Below are 25,415 nucleotides of genomic sequence, written 5' to 3' on the forward strand. Positions count from 1 at the left end.
AGAGAAAACTCTGTCTTTAACTCTGAAAACTCTGTTTGTGTGATTGCGTTAGGCCCCCTGAGGCTAATCTCTGTTTTGTGGTACAAAACGGTCAAGCAGTAATATCGCCTCATATTCACAGGTTTCACAAATAGGAGGGCATTCTCGGAGGGCGCGGGGATGAGGAGGCCTTCTTAGAATTCTGCTTACTAGTTGGCAACTAATGCCTAAAATTATAAGAATACTGAGCTGGCGTACTGTGGGCTCTGGAATCAGATTGTCTTGGTTTGAACCTTAGCTGCAACACTTAAAGAGCTGTGAAACCTTGGACAAATTATTTATTCTGTTTGTCCCTCAGTTTCCTCACCTGTTAAACGTGGTTAATATGTAGCAGCTACCTCCTAGGATTACGCTGTATACTGAGAGTAAAGGTGCTTAGCAAAGCGCCTGATAAATGGTGAACTCTCAATAACTGCTAGCTGTTATTACTATTACTTGTTCTTTAAAGCAGGATCCTTTTCTCTCATGTTTCACTTTTCATAGAATGAACTTGACTAAATCCAAAGCATATGTTCAGTAAAAGTAGCCTGACTCTACCCCAAACCAGAGCCTTTCGTCGTTATGGATCTGACTCGTGCGCGCACCCCTCAGGTGGAAATGTAGGCCCAGGTCCTCTGCTGCAGGCAGAGGCTGTCTGTTCTTGGCTGGCCGGGGCCAGGTGTGTGGGGTGTGTACCTGTGTGCAGTGCAGTGGGAGAAGGGGAGAGGGGCCTGAGCTGAGTGGCCAGCACGTGACGGGCCCTCTAGGTGATGCTGAGGAGTTTGGACTTAGGCAGAAAATGGGCATTTCTAAACAGGCACTGGTGTGAGGAGATGGGTGAATTACCAAGAGAACTCTGACGGCAGTGTGGACCATGGATTTGAAGATAGATTTTGAGTCAATGTGGAAAACATTCAATTATGAAAATGCAGTTTATGTTCAGATAATGGATCCTTGTCAGAACATGCCCCAAATCTAAGAGCTTTTCTTGACATCTCAGCAAGAACAGTCTAGGAAGCTCTGATGGCAGTGAGGGCGGGTCAGACTAGGGAAGTCTGGACCAGAAGTCCTGGTGGGTGTTCTTGCTCAGAAAGAGGAAGAGCATCTGAACCAGAACCAGGTCCAGGTTTGGGTGAGATTTGAGTCTGAGGGTAAATGAGAAGCCAGGAGATCCGTCTATGAGGAGTGTCTGAATTAATGCCCAGGAACTATAATCCACCATCCGGGTCACCCATCCCAGAAGAGTGGGACTGCTGGCGTGTAGAGGACCAGAGAGCGCCAGCTGGTAGGGCCTGGGGCTGGCCTCCATCTGGCCTTGGGCGATTCCAACAGTGGGAGACTGTGATCCTGTCAGGAAAAGGTCGGGATTGAGGAAAAGGAATTCAGGGAACAGAGTGACTACATTGGGTGTAAAACAAGCTGGGTAGGAACCCAGTCACTTAGGCACTAGGTCGGGAAGGAGACCCTAGATTGTCCCACAGGAGAGCAAATAACAAATGCAGTCAGAGCAGGATTGATGTCATGGCAGACTCAGCAATAGCAAGCACTGAATAATCGCAGCGTCCACCCGTATTCATCTTAAACAGTCCATGAGCTGGCCTCGGAGGTGAGAGGAGTTGAGAGTGAGGATTAAGTGGCCTGAGTGGCAGTCAGAGGCCTCAGTCCAGCAAGTCGCAGATCTCTGGAAGGGACCACATTCCTGAAGGATCCCTTGGGACGCCCAAGATTCCTTTTGTGAAGGACTCCGCCTCCAGGGGAGTTCTCGCTCCCATGGACTCTCGTGGTCCAGGCCTAGAATGCCACCTGCGAGAAAATCAGATGGAGGGAAGAGCCCCAGCTTTCTTTATCAGAAAACACCCTCTGCTGCGGTGTTTGCGCCCTAGGTTCGGCCGGTGTTCCTTGCCAGGCCTTTTGCTGCCAGAGCAGTTACTGGTGCCAGATGCACTTGGTCTGCAGCCGGGAGAGATTCCTGTTCCAGTGATCCCACCTCCTGGCAACATAAACCTTTGGGCAGAATTCTAGAAAATGAGCTACGGTAAGAGAGAAGTGTGTACAACATGGATGTTGTGGCCCCTTGTGAGCCAGTCCTTCGGTTTTCATTTGGATGATAGGAAGTAAGAGCTTTAGCTAGAAATTGTGAGTGAGGAGCCTAAATCCTGCAGGAGCAAGTAGAGATCAGCTTCTTGGAGAAGACTTTTTTTCTGAAGACTCCTTAACTCGAGGGGACAATGTCAATTGCCCTTGATGATCCCGTTCTTTGGCACTCAAGGGGCCTTCTGTGCTTTATATGTGATGGTCTCATTTTCACGTCTTTTCACTGTATTGTGACACTGCTAGGAGATGGAGAGTTGGGATCCTTGGCCAAGCCACCTGATGGGCTACATCTATGGGAGGAAGGTTTGAGAAGAATTTTTTACTTTCCTCTCTGCTTGCATATAGCATAAATCTCACTTAATTTTTGTGCTTGTATTCCTTTCTGTGGTTACCTTAAATGTGCGTGTCTGTTCTGGTTTTGTCTGCCTCAGATTCACATGTCCTGCAAGGTTGGTCTGTCTGATTTTCTCCTTCTATGCTCTGCTTTTCAGATATCAGGTACCAGCTTTATTTGTGTTCAAGGCTTCTAAATCAACACCTCCCACCCTCGTCTTTCATTCCCTCCTTGGCTCTGTTTTTTAGTTTCAAAGGACATTTCTTTTTAGATTTCCTTTTTATCTATGAAAATTCCCAAGTTGAATGCCAGGCTTTTGTCTTCCTGTTTACTGTTTTCCTTCAAATAGATGTGGCCTTTCAGTTTCCCATGAGCATCAATGATACAGATCACTCAGGCTTGCCATTCTGGAGTATTTGCAGCTCTTTCTTTGGCTTGTACCTCACATCAGTTTCTTAAACAGATTATACCCAGATGTTTATTTTGCAGTTACCCATCGTTTTCATTTTTATAGCCATTACCTCTTTCCAGAGCCTTAGTAATTCAAATTTAGGTCATTGTAATAGCCTATTTAGTTTTTTTCCCGTTTCACAAAGTTTTCCCTCCACACATAATCTATCCTGCATATTAGAGATGTTGGTTGCCCACCATTATCTATCCCCCTTCATCTTTCCCACTTGAGTCAAGATGTTGGCCAAGTTTCCGTTTGTCTTCCATGCAGCAGTATATTATATGCAAGAAGATGACCCCCATGGAGGTGCATCCTGATTAGTCTTAGCCATTGAAGTTTCTGTTAGATGAAGGACAAAGCATCCTAATTCATACATTTCCTGTTTATTTCCTGTTGTTTCTCTGATCTTGCTACTTGAACTGCCAACTTTGAGTTCTATTGTATTTTGTTTTTTGAATTTTTTTTGGTGAGGAAGACTATCCCTGAGCTAACATCTGTGGCAGTCTTCCTCTGTTTTGTATGTGGGACGCCACCACAGCATGTCTTGATGAGTGGAGCATAGGGCCACACCCAGGATCCAAACCCGTGAACCCCAGGCCGCCAAAGCTGATTGTGTGAACTTAACCACTATGCCACTGGGCTGGCCCCAAGTTCCATTGTTGTTTTACTAACTGTGTCTTCCCAACCAAATTTACTGATATCATTCATCTTGCCTCCTCTTCCCAAAATGACTAAGCCGTTCTACCATTCTTTCATTGAGATGACTTTCTCTACAGTGGAGTCACATCTTATGCAAGGCTTAGGTTCTGAAACCAGTTGATAAGACAGCAACCTCATATAATTAAAATTATGGGCCATGAAAAGGAATGGTCCTTACTATTTAAATTTATTTTCTTTCTATGATTTTTTAATTATTTTTTCATTTGGTTGAATGGATGTACTTTAATTTGTGTAAGTTAAATATGTATATGATGAAACTGTTGATCTAGAAATGACCTTCTGCCTCTTCTGTTGACAAATTTATATCCCATTCGTTCATCACCTGGAACTAAACTCATCTTGTGTGTTGGGGGTCCCCAAGACCACCTCCACATTCAGAGATTTTCTAGAAGGACCCATAGGACTCAGCATTCGGTTGTACTCATGGCTAACACTTACTACAGTGATGTAGTAAGGATATAAAGCTAGATAATAAGGGAGAACGGCACAGGCAGAGTCTGGAGGAACCTATGTGTAGATTTCCATATGCTTTCTCCCTCCCATGAGGGGTCACACACAGCACGCTCTTCTCCCAGTAATGAAAATACAGACACCTGCATGTGATGTTTCTGTACAAGGAAACCCATTAGAAATTCAGTGCCCAAGGTTTTTACTGGGGGCTTCTGGCTACTGTCTGCTTAGTACATATCAAAATTCTAGATTCCCAGAAGAAAAGCAGGTGTGTTCAGCCTAAACCATATTGTTACACAGTTTTGGCATAGTGAACCATCCTTGTCTGTTAACTGTTGACTGAGGACAGCTTGAGAACCCAAGTGCCCACATGCCAGCCAAGGGCCAGACTTACAAGCAGGCCCTTCTAAGCATATTGGCCTCAGGCCTGCTAGCTTTACTTTTTCTGAGCACCTGCCTTCTCTCCTGGAAGCTTTTCATAACATACTCTTCTCTAACGTTGACTTTTCACTCTGGTCCCTTCTCAGGACCTGGCACTGTATGTTACTTGACATCCGTGTGTACTACATGTTTTTGAAATGAATGAATGAAGTTCATATATATATATCTACTTTGTAATAATCAGTACCTTGCTTTGTGAATGAGTTTGTTTGTTTTTTTGAGGAAGATTAGCCCTGAGCTAACATCTGCCTCCAATCCTCCCCTTTTTGTTGAGGAAGACTGGCCCTGAGCTAACATCCTTGTCCATCTTCCTCTGCTTTATATGTGGGATGCCTACCACAGTATGGCTTGACAAGCAGTGCATAGGTTGGCACCCAGGATCCAAACCAGTGAACCCTGGGCCGCCAAAGTGGAACTTGAAAACTTAATTGTTCCGCCACTTGACTGGCCCCAAGTTTTTTTTTTTTAATTACTGTTTTCTGTTTCCTCATTAATACTGAAGATGTTGAGTAAAGGAACTGTGTTCTAGAATTTCGTTTGTGGCTTTTCATAACACATTTTGAAATAACCAGTAAGGAAACGTACAGTAAGTGTTATTCAATCAGTGTTGTTTACTGATAACTGATGTGACTTTTTAGAATTCTTCAGCACAGAACTGTGATTTTTGGATGGTGATGAGAAGGGAAAGGATGAACGTTAGTAACTGGGAAATATTGACTGCCTTAGGTGCATTCATATACTAAGATAATTGATGTGTTTCTGTGTCGAATTGTATGCATTTTGCAGATGTGAATGGAGAGAATACAGTTCATGTAAATGGGCAGTTTCAATTTTAATAGCTGTAGAAAAACTATGTATTTAGGAAAAATCTGAAAACACAAGGACTACAGCCATGGAATTTGGGTTAGGAGATCAGGATCAAAGGAAAAGTGCATCTTTTTTCCCGTTTTTTCCCCTGTGGACTGCACAGTGCTCTTTGTTATTCAGTGTCTCTGTAGCCTTCACAGAGACGTTTTCAGATACAAAGCATCTTCTTTTAAAAACACCACCAAAACTATAATCTCTGGATCTCGGAGATTATCACAACCCACTCTTTCAAATGCTTTCATGTCGACGATAAGAGTTTTGCTACTAAACTTTACTTCTTACTTGGCACAGTTTGTGTGCCGTGTTCATACGCCACAGGGAATGTTCTGCAAAAGCCGGCTGTAAGGCTTGAGATCTGTGCAGGCCTCAAGTCCGTATGAAAAAAATGGGCAACGCGATAGACTCATAAAACGTTAACCAGATTTAGAGTTTCTTGAATCATTTCTGATGGATCTGATGGATGCCACCAAACTGTGACAAGACATGCCGACTCGAGCGATGTGGTTTTCCAACTCCTTAGAGAACTCATCTGCCTTATGATATTGAAAAAATCCACGTAAAGAAAAAAGCCAGTAAGTAGTCAAAATAGATGTCACAGTATTCAGGCGCTAACCCTTGCTTGATCTTTAAAGAAAACCCCTTGAGTAATAGGGATAGTAAGCTGACGTCAACTAAATTCACTTTATTTATGCCGTAAAAAACTTGCCTATCCAAAAATGTCACTGAAATCTGAATACCTGAACACTTCTGTAAAACTAGAAAGGGACAGTGGCTACACTTAAGACTTTCTCATAAATTTACTGTGGAAAAACGATATACTTTTCACTGTCTTTCCGTTTATTTCAGTTATTTCTTCTTTTAAAAAATTAGCCCAATTTTAGAAGTATTTTTGAAAAGTAAGACATGAAGTGCTTTTAAAAGTTTTACAGTAAGTCTCTCATTACCTCTCATAAAATATTTTTGAACTTTTAAAGGAAATAAGGGCAATGGCAGTTAAAAAAGAATGACATATTATCTGAACTTTCATTGAATAAAATATTTATTGAGACCATACCCAATAAAAGGCTTCCATTTCTGAGTAGTCCATCACCCAAGGATAGGATTTGCTCAGCCACTTAACCCTGACTGAGTTGCTCAGTTCAGCTTGTCTTTGTGTCTTGGATGGTATCACGTGGACTTCCTTAATACAGGCTGCTTGATGACAAAGGCCACCTCAGCTAAGTGTAAGGTATGGCAACTGAAAAAGCTTTTATGATTTGAAGCTGCATCAATAGAAAGCATGCCCAGATCATGGGTCAGAATAGTCCTTGGTGTGCTGTATTCTGTCCCATGTTAAGAGAGCTTTGACAAATTAGTGCTCGTCCCTGAGGACAACCGGGATGGTGAAGGAAGTTAAAATCACATAGACAAGGAAAACGTTATTTGTCTTGTAGAAGAGAAAACGGAGGAGAGACTCCCACCTTCAGAAATTTGAAGACTCTGCTGTGAGCCTCAGTTTCCTAATGCTTTATGTTTGCATAATATCCATTGGTATACAGAACTGTCATGGGTTTTATTCCTTTTGATGCTTGCACAGCTTCTGTGAGGTTGCAGGGCAGAGACTGTCGTCCCCATTTTAGAGGTCAGGAGAGTGAGGAAATGACTCACTCAAAGTGATACAGTCAGGGCTTGGATGACACGTGGATATAAACCAGATTATCAAGGTTAATCAACACCTTTTTTTTTTTTGCTGAGGAAGATTATCCCTAAGCTAATATCCATTGCCAAGCCTCCTCTTTTTTTGCTTGAGGAACATTGTTGCTGAGCTAACAACTGTGCCAGTCTTCCTCTATTTTGTATGTGAGACACTGCCACAGCATGGCTTGATGAGCAGTGTGTAGGTCTGTGCCCAGGATCTGGGCCTGTGAACCCAGGCTGCTGAAGTAGAACATGTGGAACTTTAACCAATCGGTCACAGGGCCGGGCGCAATCAACACGTTTTTGATTCTTAGTCCAGCATTTTTTTTTTTTTAAAGATTTTATTTTTTCCTTTTTCTCCCCAAAGCCCCCCGGTACATAATTGTATATTCTTCATTGTGGGTCCTTCTACTTGTGGCATGTGGGATGCTGCCTCAGCGTGGTCTGATGAGCAGTGCCATGTCTGCGCCCAGGATTCGAACCAACGAAACACTGGGCCGCCTGCAGCAGAGCGTGTGAACTTAACCACTCGGCCATGGGGCCAGCCCCTTAGTCCAGCATTTGTATCCACTCCAGAATGCCTTCCTGAGGTTCATTTCAGCTTGAATATGTAATGAAAAAGAGCCTATTTTTCTCGTCAGTCTTTTTACCTAACTTTGTGTGTATATTTTGGGTGCTTGTCAGTAAAGAGACAAGGATCTGTAAGAGCCTGTGTTTTCTCTCCCTCTGCTTTCTCATCTGAAGGCCGGGGAATCCCTGGGTCTAATATATCCTATTATTAGATTGTATCGGGGGGAGGATATACGAGCAGATATGTTTCAGTGATGTGTATGTATGTGGGGAGGGTGTGTTTATAACCACCAAAGCGAGCAAGAATTTTAGACAGAATCCTTTGAAAAATCAGAAGGAACAAACAACCTGCCCTTTGCTTGGAAACTATAAATCACTACAGTTTTCTAGAGATGATCCTTGCTGATTTCTGAAAGTGTCTGTCCCTTTGATTTAAATCTCACAGCAGTGTGCTGTCAGAGTGGATTGCTTGAGCACACTTGGTTTTTTGTGCTCCCAAAGATCTCCTGAAGTCTGGTGAATTCAACACCAAAGGGAAGGCACCTGGCCTTCTTCAGTTGACGACAATTGCAGGAAGAATGCCTGTAATTTAAATACAAAAATATGATGACGTTTTATACTCTAAAGACATCTTTACTCTAAATCTTAGTGCTTAAAACTGCGTTGGAGGGGCCAGCCCCGTGTCACAGTGGTTAAGTGTGCATGTTCTGCTTCTCGGTGGCCTGGGGTTTGCCGGTTCGGATCCCGGGTGCGGACATGGCATGCCTGGCAAGCCGTGCTGTGGTAGGTGTCCCACATATAAAGTAGAGGAAGATGGGCATGGATGTTAGCTCAGGGCCAGGCTTCCTCAGCAAAAAAAAAAAAAAAAAAAAAAAACGAGGAGGACTGGCAGTAGTTAGCTCAGGGCTAATCTTCCTCCAAAAAAAAAACTACCTTTGAAAAGTCTTGTTGACAAAAAGAGAAATATGTTTTCTTTAAGAAATAAATCCTGCAATGTAACATATTGTGACTTCTTATTAAGGACATTATTGCTACCTTTTTTGGAACTGATGCTATTTCACTGCATTAAATTTCATTCACCATATGTTAAATAAAATTCTATGGGTTACATTGCACCACATCCGGGGACAAATCTGTCTCATTAGCTTTGTCCTGGAAACCCTGAAGGCCTGTATGTAGTGAGGGAAGAATTGCTTGGGCATTCAAAATGATTGAACAGAAATAATAAAGTAACATTGTAAACCCCTCTCCTGTGAAAATTAACCCTCCAAATAATAAAGAAGCTTCTCTGTCTATAGTGGGCCCAGTTAACAAAGAAAATATTTAGGGGCCGACCCGGTGGCGCAGCGGTTAAGTTCACACGCTCTGCTTCTCAGCGGCCCTGGGTTCGCCGGTTCAGATCCTGGGTGCGGACATGGCACCGCTTGGCACACCATGCTATGGTAGGCGTCCCACATATAAAGTAGAGGAAAATGGGCACGGATGTTAGCTCAGGGCCAGTCTTCCTCAGCAAAAAGAGGAGGACTGGCAGCAGTTAGCTCAGGGCTAATCTTCCTCAAAAAAAAAAAAAAAATTTAAATTTAGGGGAAGAAAATTTAAATTGATGACCTATTTCCAGTTTTTTTCTTTCACTTTCACATGAGGGTTTTCTGGTATTGAGCTGAGTCTTTTTGTGATCCCCTCTGTCCTTGACGGGTTGGGAGGACAGAATCTACTGTGACTTATATGCAATCCTGCTAATCTGGACTCTGGACAAAGTGACAGATCCATGGTGCCACATTCTCTCGGACACTTGAAAAGTGATGTTGTAGCGTTTAACAGGGACAAGAACCTGCCGGGTTTCCACACCGTGATCATTTTCATTTAATATGAAGTAGCAAAGTCACAGAGATGTGAACGACTATTGAAGCGTAAAGGTTTTCATTTTCACATGAGGGTTTCTTTCCATTTCCCCATTTAGCTAGCTTTTTTGTGTGTAACTAACTGGCTTAGGAAGCCTGTGGAAATCAGAGTTTGGAATTAATATGGTTTTGACTGCAAGATGACAGTGTTGACTTCATTATAGGCCCCAGGTATGCGGAAGACGATCCTCAGGGGGACAGTATCCAATATACTTCATTTGCATGAAAATTCAGATGGAAGAAGATGGTATTTGGAAGACTAGTTTTGACAGGAAAAGAATATACACTTTGGCTGCAAAGATTAGTTAGATGCTGGAACGTGATACGAATGAATTTTGAATCTTCTTTATTCATTAGACTTTAAAAATGCTCAATTTATTACCTCAAGGCTCAGTATCAAATTGAAATAGACAAACAAAGACTTTAATAATAGCCATCTGTCTGAAGTTGTTTTGATTTGGTTTCTCTGGGAAGAGGAAGGATGGGTTAGATTATCTTTGCATGTCTCTTCTAGACACTTCAGTGAAGAGAATGCTGTGCTTGGGATAGGAAGATCAGTCAGGGAACCAGAATCTAACAGCTTTACTGAGTGTTGGAGACTGGGGTGGTGCAGTAAGGAAACCACCGGCCACTTGAGAGTTGGAGAAAACAGGTAGCCAGCAAAGGCTGTGTAGGAACTTAAAAGTCCTTTGGGTAAGGGAGTTTAGAATAAAATGAATGAGCAGTGGCTCTGTTAATGAACAAAAAAGTAGTTTAAAATATGAATGTATAGGCAACTAGAGTATATTGCTGCCTGTGATAGCGATGTTATGAGAATATAAGTAGGTAAATCAGTTTGTAAATTTGGATGTATTCAACGTGACAATTTCATAAAGATTTCAGTGTAAAATTGAATCGTGCATTTCTTTGAAGCTGGAATACGGTGTGAGAAGGTAATAGATAACCAGAAAGCGCCTACATCTAATGGACAGGGAAGGACAATGGGACATTAATGCTGAGTAGTTGGACATAGTTGGAGCCAAAGGGCCTGGGAAAAGGCTGAAATGCACAGAGAAGAAACAGTGCCCCCGGTACGTGTGCCTCCGGTAATAAGCCAAGAGACATCTTTGTTATGTTTCACGTCTTTGAAGAAAGAATTCGAAATGTCAGACACATCTGATATCTATTGTACTTCAGACTGGGTAACAAACGTAGGACGGAGGCCGTTAGCTAGTTTCTGTAAGTAGTGTTGTCTTCTCAAATGGAGACATGTGGGCTTTCCCCACAGAAAATTAGTTGGATTGTGCCAATTTCAACAACAGTTGTAGATTTTCAATTTCAGTTCTGAGAAGGATTCTCTTTCAAGTATCTAATGTCTTTGCTACCTTCTCAGTTTAATTTAGTTGGTTGTTAATATAAATAGTTTTGTTAGTGTAGCTATGGAGGAAACTGGAAAGGAGACTTTATACCCAAATATTGAAAATTATTTATTTACTCTGCTTAGAGAAATGTGGTCTGGTGTCCTCTTTGAGGAGAGGCGTCCAGGGTCCTTTCTCTCTATCGCGGCAGCGCTGCTGGACGTCTGTGCCATGACCCAGCGGGCACCCAGGCTTCTGAGCGGAGGGTGGGCAGGACAGTTCCCGAGCACCTCCCAAAGCAGATCTCAGCCTGAGTTTATTTAGTGACAAGTATTACAAATGCTCATCGCTTCACACCTAAACATGGGACGTATAAAGATTAGTTATATGTTATTTATAGTCCTAAATTTGTTTTTTGGCAACTACAATATCAAAAATTAAATTCCTGCTTCCCAATGATAGTCTGGCATTTCATTAGATTTTTATTGTGTGTTTAAGGAAACAAGAATTGTTTGAGAAGCATGGTAGTATACAAGACAGTAGGAGCAGGCTAAATGTATTTTTTTGTAGACACTGGATGTTAGAATCTTGAAATGTCAGTCTTTGCAGTACATGTAGCAGATGTTTTTATATAACAGCTTTTTGAGTAACTTGACCTCTGTGGATGCCTTCCTGGTCTGTATGGCAGTGGGTGATCTGCCCTGTGCCTGTTTGTCTGATCTCAATGCCCACCATTTTCTCGGTTGCTCCTTCTGTTCCAGCCCCATGGCCTTGCTGTTCCTTGAACAGACCTAATTTGTTTCCACCTCAGGGCCTTTCTACTTGCCTTTTCCTTGCTGCTCCCTCTGCCTAGAAACACTCTTTCCTCAGCTGTCCACTGGCCTGTGCCCTCCGTCCCTTTGGAACTCTTCTCACCTCCCCTCATCAGGGAGGCGCTGCCTGACCACCTCCTCTGAGACAGCCCGTATCTCCTTGAACCGAACTCACTAGTTTTGTCTCCTGGTGAGTTCAGAGCTAAAAAGCACAACCAAGGCAGAAGTAGGTGAAGAAGAGGTTTATTGCTTGCACAAACAGTGGAGGACACCGGGGATAGCTGCCAAAGCAGCATCTCCCTGAGGTCAGTGCCAACAGAGACTTTATACACAAGCGAGCAGAGCATAGCAGGTTTATTTGTAATAAGCGCGTAACAACTGTACTCTTTTAAGGCACATGCGTAGCAGGTAAACATGTTATTACATACATCTAATCATCTAAAAATGGCTTTTTGGACCCTCCTAGAGGAAGAGAATTTAAGATGCTAATGAGTGAAGGTAACTTTAGGATGCTTGGTGCTGGAACAATTTGGGGAGTCCTTCTGCAAAGATGTGAGTTTCTCTTCAAAACAGCAACATCTGCAAAACCGGGACATCAATTTATGCAAAACAGAACACATAGTTTCTCTTTGACTGCAAAACGCTGGACAGACTATGTTAGTTGTTAACTAGATCCTCAGTAACCCTTTCTTTGCCTGGTTCCCTGGTCACATCCTCGCTCTGTGTCCTCCTAGTGCTTTAGTTGTCTTCAAGCACTTAGCTTTACCTGAAGTTCTCTTCTATGCTTTTTTTTCTTTTTATTCTTAAGTGTTGTGACATCAGGCTTCATCCATCTCATTCGCTGAAAGGGTCCCAGTGCCTTAAGCAGTATCTGGCACACGGTAGGGACTTCGTAAGTATTTGTTGAGTGAGTGAACGATTGTCCAAATGTATCATGAAAATACATACCTCATTAGGCTGGTTGTGCTTTATTTTATAAAATAACATTTTGGAAATCTGGAATTTGTTTTTCCCCAACTCAGGTCTGCAAAGGTGAATTTGTAGTCAGTACATTTGTGTCAGTTGGTGTTGGAGATGTGGAGTGCTGATCACTCATTCCTTCTCCTCTCCTCTCCTGGGTTGCACTTGAATATAAACACAAAATTAGTGTTGGATAGAGATTGGTATATGTTTTATTAAGCTGAGCAAGTACCCAGTACCCTACAGCACAGGCGTTTTAGAGAGGCTCGATTCAAAGCAGCTTGGATTCAAGAGTGTCCAATGGGTGACCTGCTCCTTTGGCAGTTACCCCCTCCCTCGAATTGAAAGTTGAGTAGATCTGACCAGGAGGGCTTAGGGCATGAAACAAGAGGCAGAGAGCCCACTGTTGTTCACAGCAAGCCATGAGCAGACCACGAAAAGACAAAGTGGATTATATTCATCCACTAGATAAAATGGGAAATTGTGGCTCATTGGGTGTCAGATTCCACTGGTTAGATTGGCAAATTCTCCTCACATGGAAAGGACTCAGTAAGCAGGTGGAGAGAGAAGTTGAAAGGATCGTTCCAGCTCCACCCCCTTTAATTGGAGAACAGTGCTGCCTTCTCTGTGGAAGAAAGGGCACGAGTTGCCGTTATGGTTATCCCCTGAACAATTGCAGTTTAACACATAGATTAAAAAATATATATGCAAAGAAATAATTTTCGCCAGAAAAGAGCGATCAGCACAGGTAGTTTCTGGGAGTTGGTTATAATAGTGAATTGTCTAGCCATCTGCCACATGAAATAGTGGGCTCTAAGGGGAAGAATGGATGTTAATCCAGCATCTGTTCAACCCTATTAATAAGAAAGGTCTATGCTTATGAAAAATACCATGTTCTAACCTGGAGATTTTTAGAATGGCCAATCCTGACTTCAAGTACAAATTCAGGAGCCTTTTATGTTGCAGGTTCGTGGGAGTAAGGGAGAAGTTCTGTACATTTTGGATGCTACCAACCCACGACACTCCAACTGGCTTCGCTTCGTTCACGAGGCACCATCTCAGGAGCAGAAGAACTTGGCTGCCATTCAAGTGAGCTTACCTGCTGCTTATTAGTTACTAGTATGATGCTTCTTATTATTCTTGTTGCTCTGTGAAGGGAGTGAACTAATTTGTAACTGTACTCTGTGTTTTAAATTTACTTCCCAATGACCTGCTTCAAATAACAGTAACTAAATCATAAAAGCAGAGAAATCTCATCTAGTCAGTATATTCAGGACAGGGTGGGCCTCGCTGTAAATTGACACCAGATCACTCACTTTACGAGAATTCTTGAGGGAATGAATTACACGATCTGATATTGTCCTGGGCAGATCTTGCTTTCAAGTCCTTTTAATACATTCAGTGAAGGTTTATTGATTTTTTTTTGTTTGATGGTTTATTTGGCTCATCACACAATATTCTGTGTTACTGATTGGGAAAGGCTTCACGGAGAAAGTTTATGTGGGTGTATCCTCATGACTAGACTTTGAGCTTCTTGAGGGTGGTGTATTAGTCACGGCCTCCACAGAAACAGATCCAGCAGAATCTATCTATCTATCTCTATCTATATCTGTATCTATATCTATAGAGACAGAGACAGTGGGGCAGAGACACACAGAGAGATTTATTATAAGAAGTTGGTTCATGCAGTTATGGAGGCTGGCAAGTCCAAAATCTGCAGAGCCTATGGTCCCACCTTGAGTTCAAAGGCCACAGCTACTGTAGAATAAGGAAGAGCTGATGTACTAGTTCGAGGCTGAGGACTGGAAGGCTGCTGTAGAACCAGAAACAACCGATGTCCTACTTCAAAGGCTGTCAGGCTCAAGAGCAGATGTTCCAGTTTGAAGGCCGTTAGGCAGCAAAATTCTCTCTTACTCAGGAAAGGTCATCCTTTTGTTCTATTCAGGCCTTCAACTGATTGGACAAGGCCCACCCACATTGTGGAGGACAATCTGCTTTACTCAAGTCTGTCTATTTAAATGTTAATATCATGCAAAAACACTCTCACAGAAGCACCCAAAATACTGTTTGAACAGCTATCTGGGCACCCCATGGCCCAGAGAAGTTGACATATAAAATTGACCATCCCAGGTGGGAACCATATTTTATTGAATTCTGTATCCTAGTATAGTGCTGCACATAACGTTAAGTTCTGATGTAAACGATGAGTTGAACTTAGATTATCCCTCAGTGGAAATTAGGGCAAGAAGAGAAAAAGTTAAGGCAATAAGTTTTTAGAGGGGCCCTATAATTAAAAGTCATTGATCAGATGATTAAGAAAATAGAGAAACATTACATTCTGTCAGGGAATTGACTGATCCCATGTGAAAACCGAACTCCTGGATCCGAAACTGCAGAAAAGAAAGCCAAGCTATGATTGGCAGAAGCAAGAGGGGAGGGAAGAGAATAAGAGAACTAACATTTTGAGTATTAACCATGTACATTGTTCTAGAAGCATCATATACATCATGTCATTTATTCATAAAAACTCTGAGAGTTTAATAATTTGTTGAGGGTTATGCTGATTTCACTCAATTCTGAGTACAAAACCAACACTGGCAAGAAAGAAAATGCACTGAATTAGGTTTTAAAGCAATCAGAAAAGAGTCGTCTGGAATATTCTATTTCCTGGTGTTATTAGCTAACGAAACTTTTTCAGTACAAGTAAGTATTGGATGACCAATGTGATTACTGTCTCTTTTTGTATGGATAAATGAGAGATGACTCTTACCAAAAGGCTGGGTTGGGATGGAAAATAGAATCTTTTGGCAATTAGAGATAATTCAAGGCACTTTTTTGATTATTCATGATGTGCCTTGATCCAACTACAAAGTTAAACTGGTCTTTTTTTCTGTTTGTGTAGACATGAAATTTTTTTCAAGTATTTTATATTTTTTCATGGTTTCGTGAGACAAACTCATCTACAGGATCTTCAGTTATGTGACAATTTTAATTTACAGACTCAGTTTGAGTGTTTCTTTGTAAATGTTGCCAATATCAAAATTGCCTGTAGAATCATGAGCTGTACTTTAGGCAAACCTATTGTTTTGTAAGTTCTTCATTATTGTGTTTTACAGGATATTATTCTGTTTAAACTAGATTCTTTTCTCCATGTACTTAAATAATGATTTTAAGCTTTCCTCAAAATCCTTTACTTTGAGAAGTTCCTTCTTACTGGGTGTTATTTCTGAAGTATTTCGTGGCTCTCTATTTGCCCCGACTTTGCAGGCGTTATATGCTCAGCTTTGAGTTTTGCCTCAGACATCCTCAGGTCATCCTCGTCTAGGAGTTCTTTTAACTGTACGTTCGCTTATAATGCTCTCTATGGTTATCTAAGTGTTTCTCTCCATCTTTTACTGCCCATATTTGCTATTCTGTGCTCTATGTGTTTCGTCATATTATAGCCCCCTACACTTCTTTTTTTTTTTTCAAATTTTTTTTGAGGAAGATTAGCCCTGAGGTAACTTTACTGCTAATCCTCCTCTTTTTGCTGAGGAAGACTGGCCCTTAGCTAACATCCGTGCCCATCTTCCTCTACTTTATATGTGGGACGTCTACCACAGCATGGCTTTTGTCAGGTGGTGCCATGTTCTCACCCGGGATCCGAACTGGCAAACCCTGGGCTGCTGAAGTGGAACGTGCAAACTTAACCACTGCGCCACCAGGCCGGTCCCTACACTTCTCTTTTTTAGTCATCACAATTGCTAAGACGTACACAGTTTTTATGTTCATTCTGTGCATTCATTCTAGTGCTTTTCTTCCTCTCTATCTGCTGTGTTTCTTTCCTTGAAAGAAACTAGGAATCTACGGAAGATGACTGTTGCAACTTTGGTACTCCAAGAAATCGTCATTTGACTTCATAACAGGAGGGGAGGTGGGGATGGGGTTAGAACAGGACTCATAAACTAACGAGAGGCTCCGCGAAGTTTCACCTTGAATTTAATTAGAATCTGTGTCTGTTCAGAGAGCACGCTGAGAGTCTTTCAGGGCAGAAGAGATGACAGTGCCCTTCGTTCCTTTGACTCTACCTTTCCTAGGAGGGGGTCGAGTGCACCTTGACCGTGGTTCTTGCCTTGAGCACAGTGTGGGTCTCTGCTGGGTTCCTTGAGGTAGCGTCTTTCTTATTTGAACAGTAGCTGGAGTCGCACAGTGCTCAGGGTTCAGAATCACATCTGAGCTAGGGGCGGAGAGCATAATTGTTGGGTCACATGGTTGACAGTGATGTCAGCCTTCTCATTGGTTGGGATAATCTCCTGAGGTTTGCATTCCAAAAACATTGAGCTGGTAAGGGAAGATCATAATGTTTCCTGCATAACATTATGAATCACTTGCATTCCAAATTGCATCTGAAATTTGGGGTATTCAGGAAATTTTTTATTTGAGCTGTATGTCCCAGGAGTGAGTAAATGAGAAACATTTGTGGCTATGTGGCTTGCTTGGTGGAAAACGTCAATACTTGGTCCAATTTTTTGGACAAGGGATTAAGAATTTGAGGTCTGTTTTGGCAAAAGATTGCAACTCCTTCTCAGAGACTTGATTATATTTCTAGTTTTGCAATTTATTTGATTTTGGAAAATTTGCTTTGGAAATGATAATTTAAGTATCTGAATTATTGAAGAAGGATCTCGTAAGCAAACAATTCTTCCCACATGCACACATTTCAGAATAATCATTTGAACTGTATTTTCAAACTTGTGAAAAATATTTCCAAATAAACCAGAAAATTCTAAATGTGAAAGATGTGGCTTAAAATGAATAAACAGAATTCTTAAGCTCTGTAAGAAATGGGTGATTCTTATTAAATGTTAATTTTGTTACACTAAAGGAAAAATATATCTTGTAAAATTTAAAAAAATATTTGAGCTAAGATGTTTTTCAGACTTTTAAAAATATCTGATCTTTTGATAGAAACTGTTTAAAATAGAGTTATGTCATTTAAAGTTGAAACTTTGAATTCTTTGGACATTTCAGAGAGAGAGGGTTACAACTCATTTTCTTAAGAACACATTTCCAGTCATATCTTCCCTGGGACTTTTCACAATATGTTATCAACATAACATATGTTGTATGTAAATGAAAAAGGTGATTTGGTGTTCTCAGAAAAAGGAGCATATTGGAAAAGCATTTGGGTCTTGGTCTGCCTTATGAGGGGTGGCAGGCCGTGGGGATGGTCTAAATAAGTTAAGAGGGCCCTGGGCGTTAGGCCCAGCTTATGATAGTAACACAGCTCCGCCCCAATTCCCATGTTGATTTGGTTTCTCCATTACCAGGAGGGCTGTTTTGTTATATATTTGTTCTCCTACCTCTGCCGTGTATGAAGATGGACCCTCTTAGGCAGTCCATCCTGGAGTCTTTCTGGCAACATGTGGTGTTTTAATATGTCAGAGCTGGGAGATCAAATGTGGATCTCCAAAGAGAGCAGCAACTTGGATGTCTTTAAAGCACGAAGAGGACTTTGTCCATTGTCATCAAGCCACCGAGACCTACAGGCTTGTCATATAGGGTTGATGTGAAATTCAAATAGCTGTGGTACAACCAAGCAACCAACAAAAAGAAATATCAGAAGGATTTATCACTGATACCCAAAATTATATTTTCTTCCAATTCTGTTTCTTCTCTATTTCTCTTTTTCCATATCAGATTTATACAAATGGTATTTATACAATATGTTCTAGAATTTGTTACAGAATAGTAAGATGCAATTGTGTAATGATTTTGTTCAATAATACCATAAAAATATCAGTTAAATAACTATCAGATCTTTTAATGGATTATCTTCCAGTGAGGTACATATTTGTCTTTCATTAGGGTAAAAGTTTAAACTAAAGTAAAATTACAAGCAGTTGGTCCTATAAGGTTTTAAGGACCAGCCCTACTGTGTCCGTATGTTCTTGTAGGGTGCAGGGGAATTATATTACTTATCAATTTATTATTTTCATTCAGGTTGTAGTTTATTGGCAGGGCAAATAAGTATAGAAAAATCCTTACATTATATATAGCGATAACCTTGAAATATGTGTTAATCCTTAGTAACGATGATGATGATGGCAGCTAACACTTAGTCAATGCTTACCATGTGCCGGTGAGTGGTTATATGTATTATAACCTAAGTACTTCCTGTGACCCCATGAGGAAGGTACTGTAATTCTCATCTCCCTTTGTCAGATGAGGATACTGACACGCAGAGTCTAAGTCACTTGCCTCTGGTCACACAGCCAGTGAGCATCTGGATGGGGTTTGAACCCAGGTGATCTTTCTCTCCTGTCTGCTCTCTTAACCTCTGTGCTCTAATATCTTGGAGTTAAGATAGTTTATATAAGCGTAAATTCAGATTTTAAAAAACCTTCCCTGTTTCTGAACTTACTATTTTTGAAACTGCTGACAATTTGCAAAACAGTTTAATTTCTTAAAAATATATTGTAAAGTTATTTACACCATGCTTTCCTTGATCTATTTTGAGTCCCCACACTCTCCTTCCTTCTTTCGTGATGAAGTATTGCATCTTCTTTTCTTTCATATAAAGGTCGTGCCTAGGCAGGATCTGTCCATGCCTCTTTTCCCCTTTGGTTCCTTTCTTCTCATCTTAGCTGCTAGCTAATATGTTAAAAATGTGTTAAAGTTAACATTTAGATCTCATGAAATTAATAGTAGTAAAATTTCAGAATCAGAGCATGTCAGGTTGGGCGAGTAGGTGAACTTTTGTGCCTCTCAATCCAGAAACCATGCAGGTGCTTTCCTCTGCTACCTCCGTTGAAGACCACCCTGCTCCCCAGTGTCCATGTCCCGCCCAGTAGTGAAATAGAATGTGTTGTTGTCCTTTGACTAATATGAGGTTCTATGAATCACTTTTATTACAGCTTGGCTTGGAGCTGTTTTTCAGAATGATTTTCCTCTAGCCTATCTTCTCTGTATGTATTTGTGATTGCATTAGTTATCTATTGCTGTGTAACAAATTTCCGCCAATTTTGACAGCTTAAAACAACACACATTTGTTACTTCATACATTTTCTGAGGGTCAGGCATTCGGGAGCAACTTAGCTGGGGGGTTCTGGAGTTTCGGCCCAGGGACTCACGAGGTTGTGGTCAAGCAGTCAGCTGGGGCTGGCCCAAGTCTCTGGAGACCTGATTATGGCTGGAGATTCCACTTACAAGCTCACTCACATGGCTGTAGCAGGAGGCTTCTGTTCTTAATCACTTGGGCCTAGGGCTGCTCGTGACGTGGCAGCTTGCTTCTTCCAGGGAGAGTGATATGAGAGAGAGAGAGAGCAGCAATCTTTTATAATCTAATTTTGGAAGTGACATACCATACCATCACTTTTCTAGGATGCTGTTAGTCACACAGACACAGACATAGACCCACCCTGGTACATGCAGGAGGGGGCTGCACCAGGGTGTGAATACCAGGAGATGGGGCATCGTTGGGTGCCATCTTCAAGGTTTGCTACTGCAATGGTCGATGGGGAAAATTTTCTTTGTAGAGGAGGGGTATGGTTAGAGTCAGTAGACAATACAGGCACTTGGTGTAGAATCAGAAGGAACACAGAACCCAGCCCAGTTTGGATACGATTAAGAAAGGCAATTTTAATTGGTAGGTTCCTGGCTCTGATCCTCGCTGGCTGAGCAGTTTACTCAACTCATTCATTCACCCAACAGCTCCCAACATCTGCCATGCCAGGGCCTGTCCTGAACCCTGGAAACGTTATAGTTAAAAAGATAAACTAGTTCTTGTCTTCATAGCGGTAAAAACAATCTTTAAAACTCTGTTCCTCTTTGTAAATTAATGGTAATAATACCTACCTCATTGGGTTTTTGTGAGGATTAAATTAAATGAGATAATATATGCAAAACACCTGACCCCTATATGTGCCAGTATCTGTGAGCAAGTGTTCTCATTATCTCTACCCCTGCCAAGTTTGTAGTTTTGGTTTTACAGTTTTGTCTCTATGTAAAACAAGGCAAAATCTGTTTTATTTCTTCTAAGTTCCTTTCAAGGTTGCTAGTGTAATTCTAAGCACATAGAAGACGTCTCAGTAAATATTCACCCCTTAAGGGACGAGCTGCTGTACAGAATGACCGAATCCTGCAGGCCTGCTGCTGACCGGGGTGGCGGCAGCCTGGCTCCCTGCTCCTGAGCTCCTCGGTTGTCGGATGCACAGGGAAGCCTGCTTAGGTCTCTGAGTGCTGTTTACTGTGACATGGTCCTGGCTGTGGCTGTGTGGCCTGTCTTCTCTTTGGAAAGACAGCTAGGGCTTGATAGACACCAGCAGTGTGCTGTGGGGAAGGTGTCTTACCGTGCTCTGCAGAGACCTTTATTAGATCCGGTGGTCTGGCAACCTGAGACAGAGGGTTAAGATCGTTATCAGTATTTATGCCAAGTTACTTTTCAGCTTTTTTAAAGAAGCCAGTTTTCTGCAGGCTGATTGTTTCTTGGAGAATGCATCGATGTTCTGCGTGCTCGCAGATACCTTCTAGAATGGGGAATGCTGGATACAAGTAGGTAGTGTCCCTAGAAATCATTTAAATCCTATGCTTTCATAATTTCATAACCCAGCAAAGCCCAGCTCTGTGGCATTTAACCAAAAGGAAGCTATAGAGGGCCGAAGAATGTTTGTTTCCTAATTGATTTGGGGCTTTTGGCAACAGGATTGGTGATAGGGAAAGTATGAAGTGGAATTGAAAATAGAAATTCTGTGAAATGCTTCTTCTGGGAGACAAGTGCCGAGTCTTAGATTTAATATTTAATTTAAATTTATTCTTGTCATTATTTTAAAATTAAGTTCTATTTTGCATTTAATTTAAAACCTTTAAAATTCAAAACTTAAAAAAATATTTAATTTAAAATATTCCCAGTACCTCTAGAAGAGAAACCCAAGCTACCTGATAGATGCATGGTTTCACTGAGAGAAATGGTTTATTTACATATGTGTTTCAGTCACTGGACCGAGCTCCTCAGGAACCATCTGGGTCAGTTGTGTTTGTTGTCCTGCTGCCAGCCCAGCACGGGTGCATGTAGCGGGGGCTCATGCATGCTTGTTGACCTGGCCTCCTTAGCTCACTCTGTGGCCTCCTTGCTGATGTGGTGCACCTAGTGAATGTGCCTTGTCAGTTTGGAAAAAGCTATGTCTGTTTCCTTTGCAATAACAGAGAGCAAATGCTCCCACTTGAACTCTGGCCTGAGTTTACATGCTTGGGAGTCTTGGGTCAGGCAGAGTGTCACAGTTTTACTTTGAGTCCTGAGTGTGTACCAGTGTGTGTACACATTTCAGTCTACTGTGTAAGGATTTTTATCTCTTAGCTAGACAACTATGCTGCCAACAGCTCCTCATCATTGTGTCGAAAGTCTTTACAAATATGACCACAGACACTCAGAGCCTTACACTCAGATACTCTGTTGATTAACAACCAGACAGTTCCGTCTGGACTAATTCAGAAACCTGGGATACTGAATACTGAAATGGCAAACAAAGGTCCATAAGAAAGGAGGTATGTGCTGTGAAGTGATGGGGTACTTTCAACTCACACTTAACAAATGTATTAATGAAAGATGAGTATTTAAGAATTCATCTACGTTGCATTAAATACACTGGCAGTGGACTACATCATTACAGGGTTTAAGAAGAGATATGGTAGAAATTAAAAAGAAGAAAGTTTAAAATCTTTTAGTTGTTAAAAAATATAATGAGAAGAAGAAGCATTTGTTATAGATGCAGTAAAGCAAACAACATGATTACCTCATTTATCAGAGGAGGAAATTAAACTAACAAATATATATACATATATATATATATTTCAAGTGTTAAAGCTAAAATCTAGACACCTGAAATTGAACACACACACCACTTGTTGCTAGGCAAGATTTTTTTCTGTGAACGTAAAGAAGGAAATGGCTTTGATTTTGTTTTTCAAAATTGGACGTACATTTTATGATGAGTTTTAGATTATTTTTTAATGATTGGTATTAAAATAGTCAATAAACAAACTGAAAAGTGAAGTCAATTTACTTAGTACCTATAGCACAGAACGCTAGAATTAGCTATATTTAGTTCTTTATCAGTGGAAGTTGAGTTTTCTAAGGAAATTTCTATTCAAAGAAATCTGTACTCCATCCAGTGCATGAGCAGATTCTCATAAAAGGTTCAGCCCCTACTGAGCAAAACCAAGTAAAATGTGAAGCTCTACATTCCACCGTTGAATTAGTAAAATACTATTCAAAAGGAGGTATGAAATTTCTTATAATTTATATCTTTCAATTAGTGTAACCTGCACAACAAAGTTACACTGTATTCATCTAAGTATATTAAATTTTGAGAATTTTGAGAAAACTGGCTCACAACCTTAGGAAAAATGTTATCTGAGAACCTAACCTAGTCATTCTTAACTATTTCTTAGTCCTCCTTGGAAATCTCACATAATTAAAACATGACAGCTTGGGGAAAGGAAAAAGGGAGAAACTGAGTTGTGGGCTGCATCTCTGATGCTTTATTGCATTGAGAAGCTACAGAGTCCCGGGGAGCAAGTCCTGAGGTTTGAGTGTGGCCTTTCCTTCTACTTGGAGCTGTGTTTGACGAGAGTCTGGAAAGTAATTATATATATCATTATCATGGCTGACTTACGTCAAAACTATACACAGTGTCTTTTTATTATGCTTAAGTAAATGAGTAATCATTTGACTAATGTGTCTATGATTTCTTAAGTTGGTATTTAATGAACATTTTATTTAATCACCTCAGTGGGTGGAGATTAAAACAACATTTCCTGGTTTCCTTTCCTGTGGTTAATTAAGTCCTTTGAGATACGGTTGTGTATGTTGTATGGTGGTTTACACATCTGTCTGTTCTATTAGTTTTTCAGACCGGGGACAGGAACAAGAGGGGGCGTGGTCATTCTTGCTGCCTGTTAACCCTTCTCTGCTCTGAGCACTAGCGTGTGAATCCCGCTAGGCTTTCGATTTTCACTGTGTGACTTAGTTCCATGCCCATTTCTAGATTTTGACATGTAGCATGCTCATATGTAGCTTGTTTTTTGCTTTATCAAATTTAAAATGCTTATCAAGCATTTATATGCTTGTATTATATGGCACTCTGTCAATTTATTCTGCTATGTTTCAATTCATAGTAGGACCAATGGCATGTTGTACACGAAGGGATATATAATAATCCCTTGCAATACTTTGCACCTTACTATTGAATAACACGTGATTTTTAACTCTGCTGGCATCATCTAAAACCAACAGGGAAACCTCATGATAAATTTTACTTTTATAAAGGCAGTCAATAAGTAAACACAAAACGAAACAAATAAAAACTGATTATCCATGCTTATCAAATGAGATTTCAAACTGTTTCCCTTTGGCCCATTATAAAAATTTATCAACTTTTTGCATCAGTATTATCTCACTTAATTCTAGTAGTTCCCCCCAAAGTAGGAGTATTTTCCCCATTTTGCAGACGAGAAAACTGAGCTCAAGTTTACAGAGCCTGGAAGTGGTAGACAGAGCTTTTCGCCCCAGGCAGTCTCACATGCAGTTTTGATGTCCAGATTCTTCCAGAGAGAGAAGGATGATGAGCACAGTAGTCGGTTTTTATCTAGAAGGCTCAGAGGAATACAGGTACATTTTAGAACAGTGATGAATATATGGTTTAATACATTTTTGAAGAGTGAATCATGGTGAGTTTTACAACTGATCTAATGCCAAAGCTAGTGAAATAGCTCCTTGTGGGACAGGAGAAATCACAGATAGAGGTCATTGGGGATTGAAGACACTTTATCTAGGGGTTCAGTGGTTAAGGGTATGTTTCTGTAAAAGATTATAAGTAGACTGTTTTAATGTTCGATGAGACAGGAAAATTAAGATGATGTTAGAAGAAGGTAAATTTCCTCCTTATTTTTGTGCATGTTAAGAAAGGCGATATAAGTAACACGTATTCCTCAACTTCTGACATCAAACATGTACACCTGCTTATGACAGCAGTCGTTCTCTCTTCTTTCTCCCAGCCTGGAGAAGTGTCCCTTCCTCTTTCTTACAAGTCAGCCTTCTGCCTGTGCTCTCTTCTGATGAACACTTAGTTTTAGATTATCCTTTCTCTGCATTTGATATTTACTCTCTCACTCTCAACAGGATTCTTCTCATTGATTTTAACCAAACTTCTCTTTCTTTTCTAAATCTTTCCCCATTGATCCGATATTCCCCTCCAGCAGGGATCCTTTCTCCTTCCTTGAATCGTCTATATGCTCGGGCTCCATTCTTCTCACCTCCAGCCTACTCTGCAGCCTACACTATCCTGGCTTCTGCCTCCCTCCAGCCTTCTAGTGGTTTTCTCAGGTCACCACTGCCCTCCATGTTACTAACGCACTTGAGGCTTTTTGGACCTCCTTTTACTACATCTTCTCAGTAACATGAGGTGTTGACAAATATCCCCATCTTGAAACTCTCTCTTCCTTTGACTTCTCTGAAACCACCTTCCGTCTTAGCCACTCTTTTTCATTCTTTTTTACAGCTTATACTCTTTATTATATGTGTGCGTTCCTTCTGTTTGAACTACTCTTATCAAATATGCATGCATGTGCAGGCACATGTGTATGTACACACACCATTTTCCCTTTGCTAGGTTCCTCCTATTCATGTCCTTCCAGTCTGAGCTCAGTTGTCACATTACCAGGAAGCCGTCCTTGAACCCTAGACCAGGTCAGCTCTGTCTGTTATATACTCCACTAGCACCATGCTCCTCTCTGCCCTTGCAGTCA

General features: G+C 41.1%; 1 protein-coding gene across 7 annotated transcripts in view; it reads left to right on the forward strand.

Moving 5' to 3' along the window:
* Positions 1 to 25,415, forward strand: part of PRDM5 (PR/SET domain 5) — a 186,687-nt gene that overhangs the window by 50,504 nt on the left and 110,768 nt on the right. For 5 of the 7 annotated variants that reach the window (XR_011537227.1, XM_070609212.1, XM_070609210.1 and 2 more), the window contains exon 3: positions 13,599 to 13,721. The exons of the other annotated variants lie outside the window; for them this stretch is intronic. Coding sequence is in view for 4 of the 5 variants with exons in the window: in XM_070609212.1 (XP_070465313.1) it covers positions 13,599 to 13,721 (123 nt within the window). In the remaining variant the exon portion in view is untranslated. The remainder of the gene's footprint in view (positions 1 to 13,598; positions 13,722 to 25,415) is intronic. 7 annotated transcript variants of the gene reach the window in all.

Source organism: Equus przewalskii, chromosome 2 (genome assembly GCF_037783145.1).
Source record: "Equus przewalskii isolate Varuska chromosome 2, EquPr2, whole genome shotgun sequence".
NCBI lineage: Eukaryota > Metazoa > Chordata > Mammalia > Perissodactyla > Equidae > Equus > Equus przewalskii.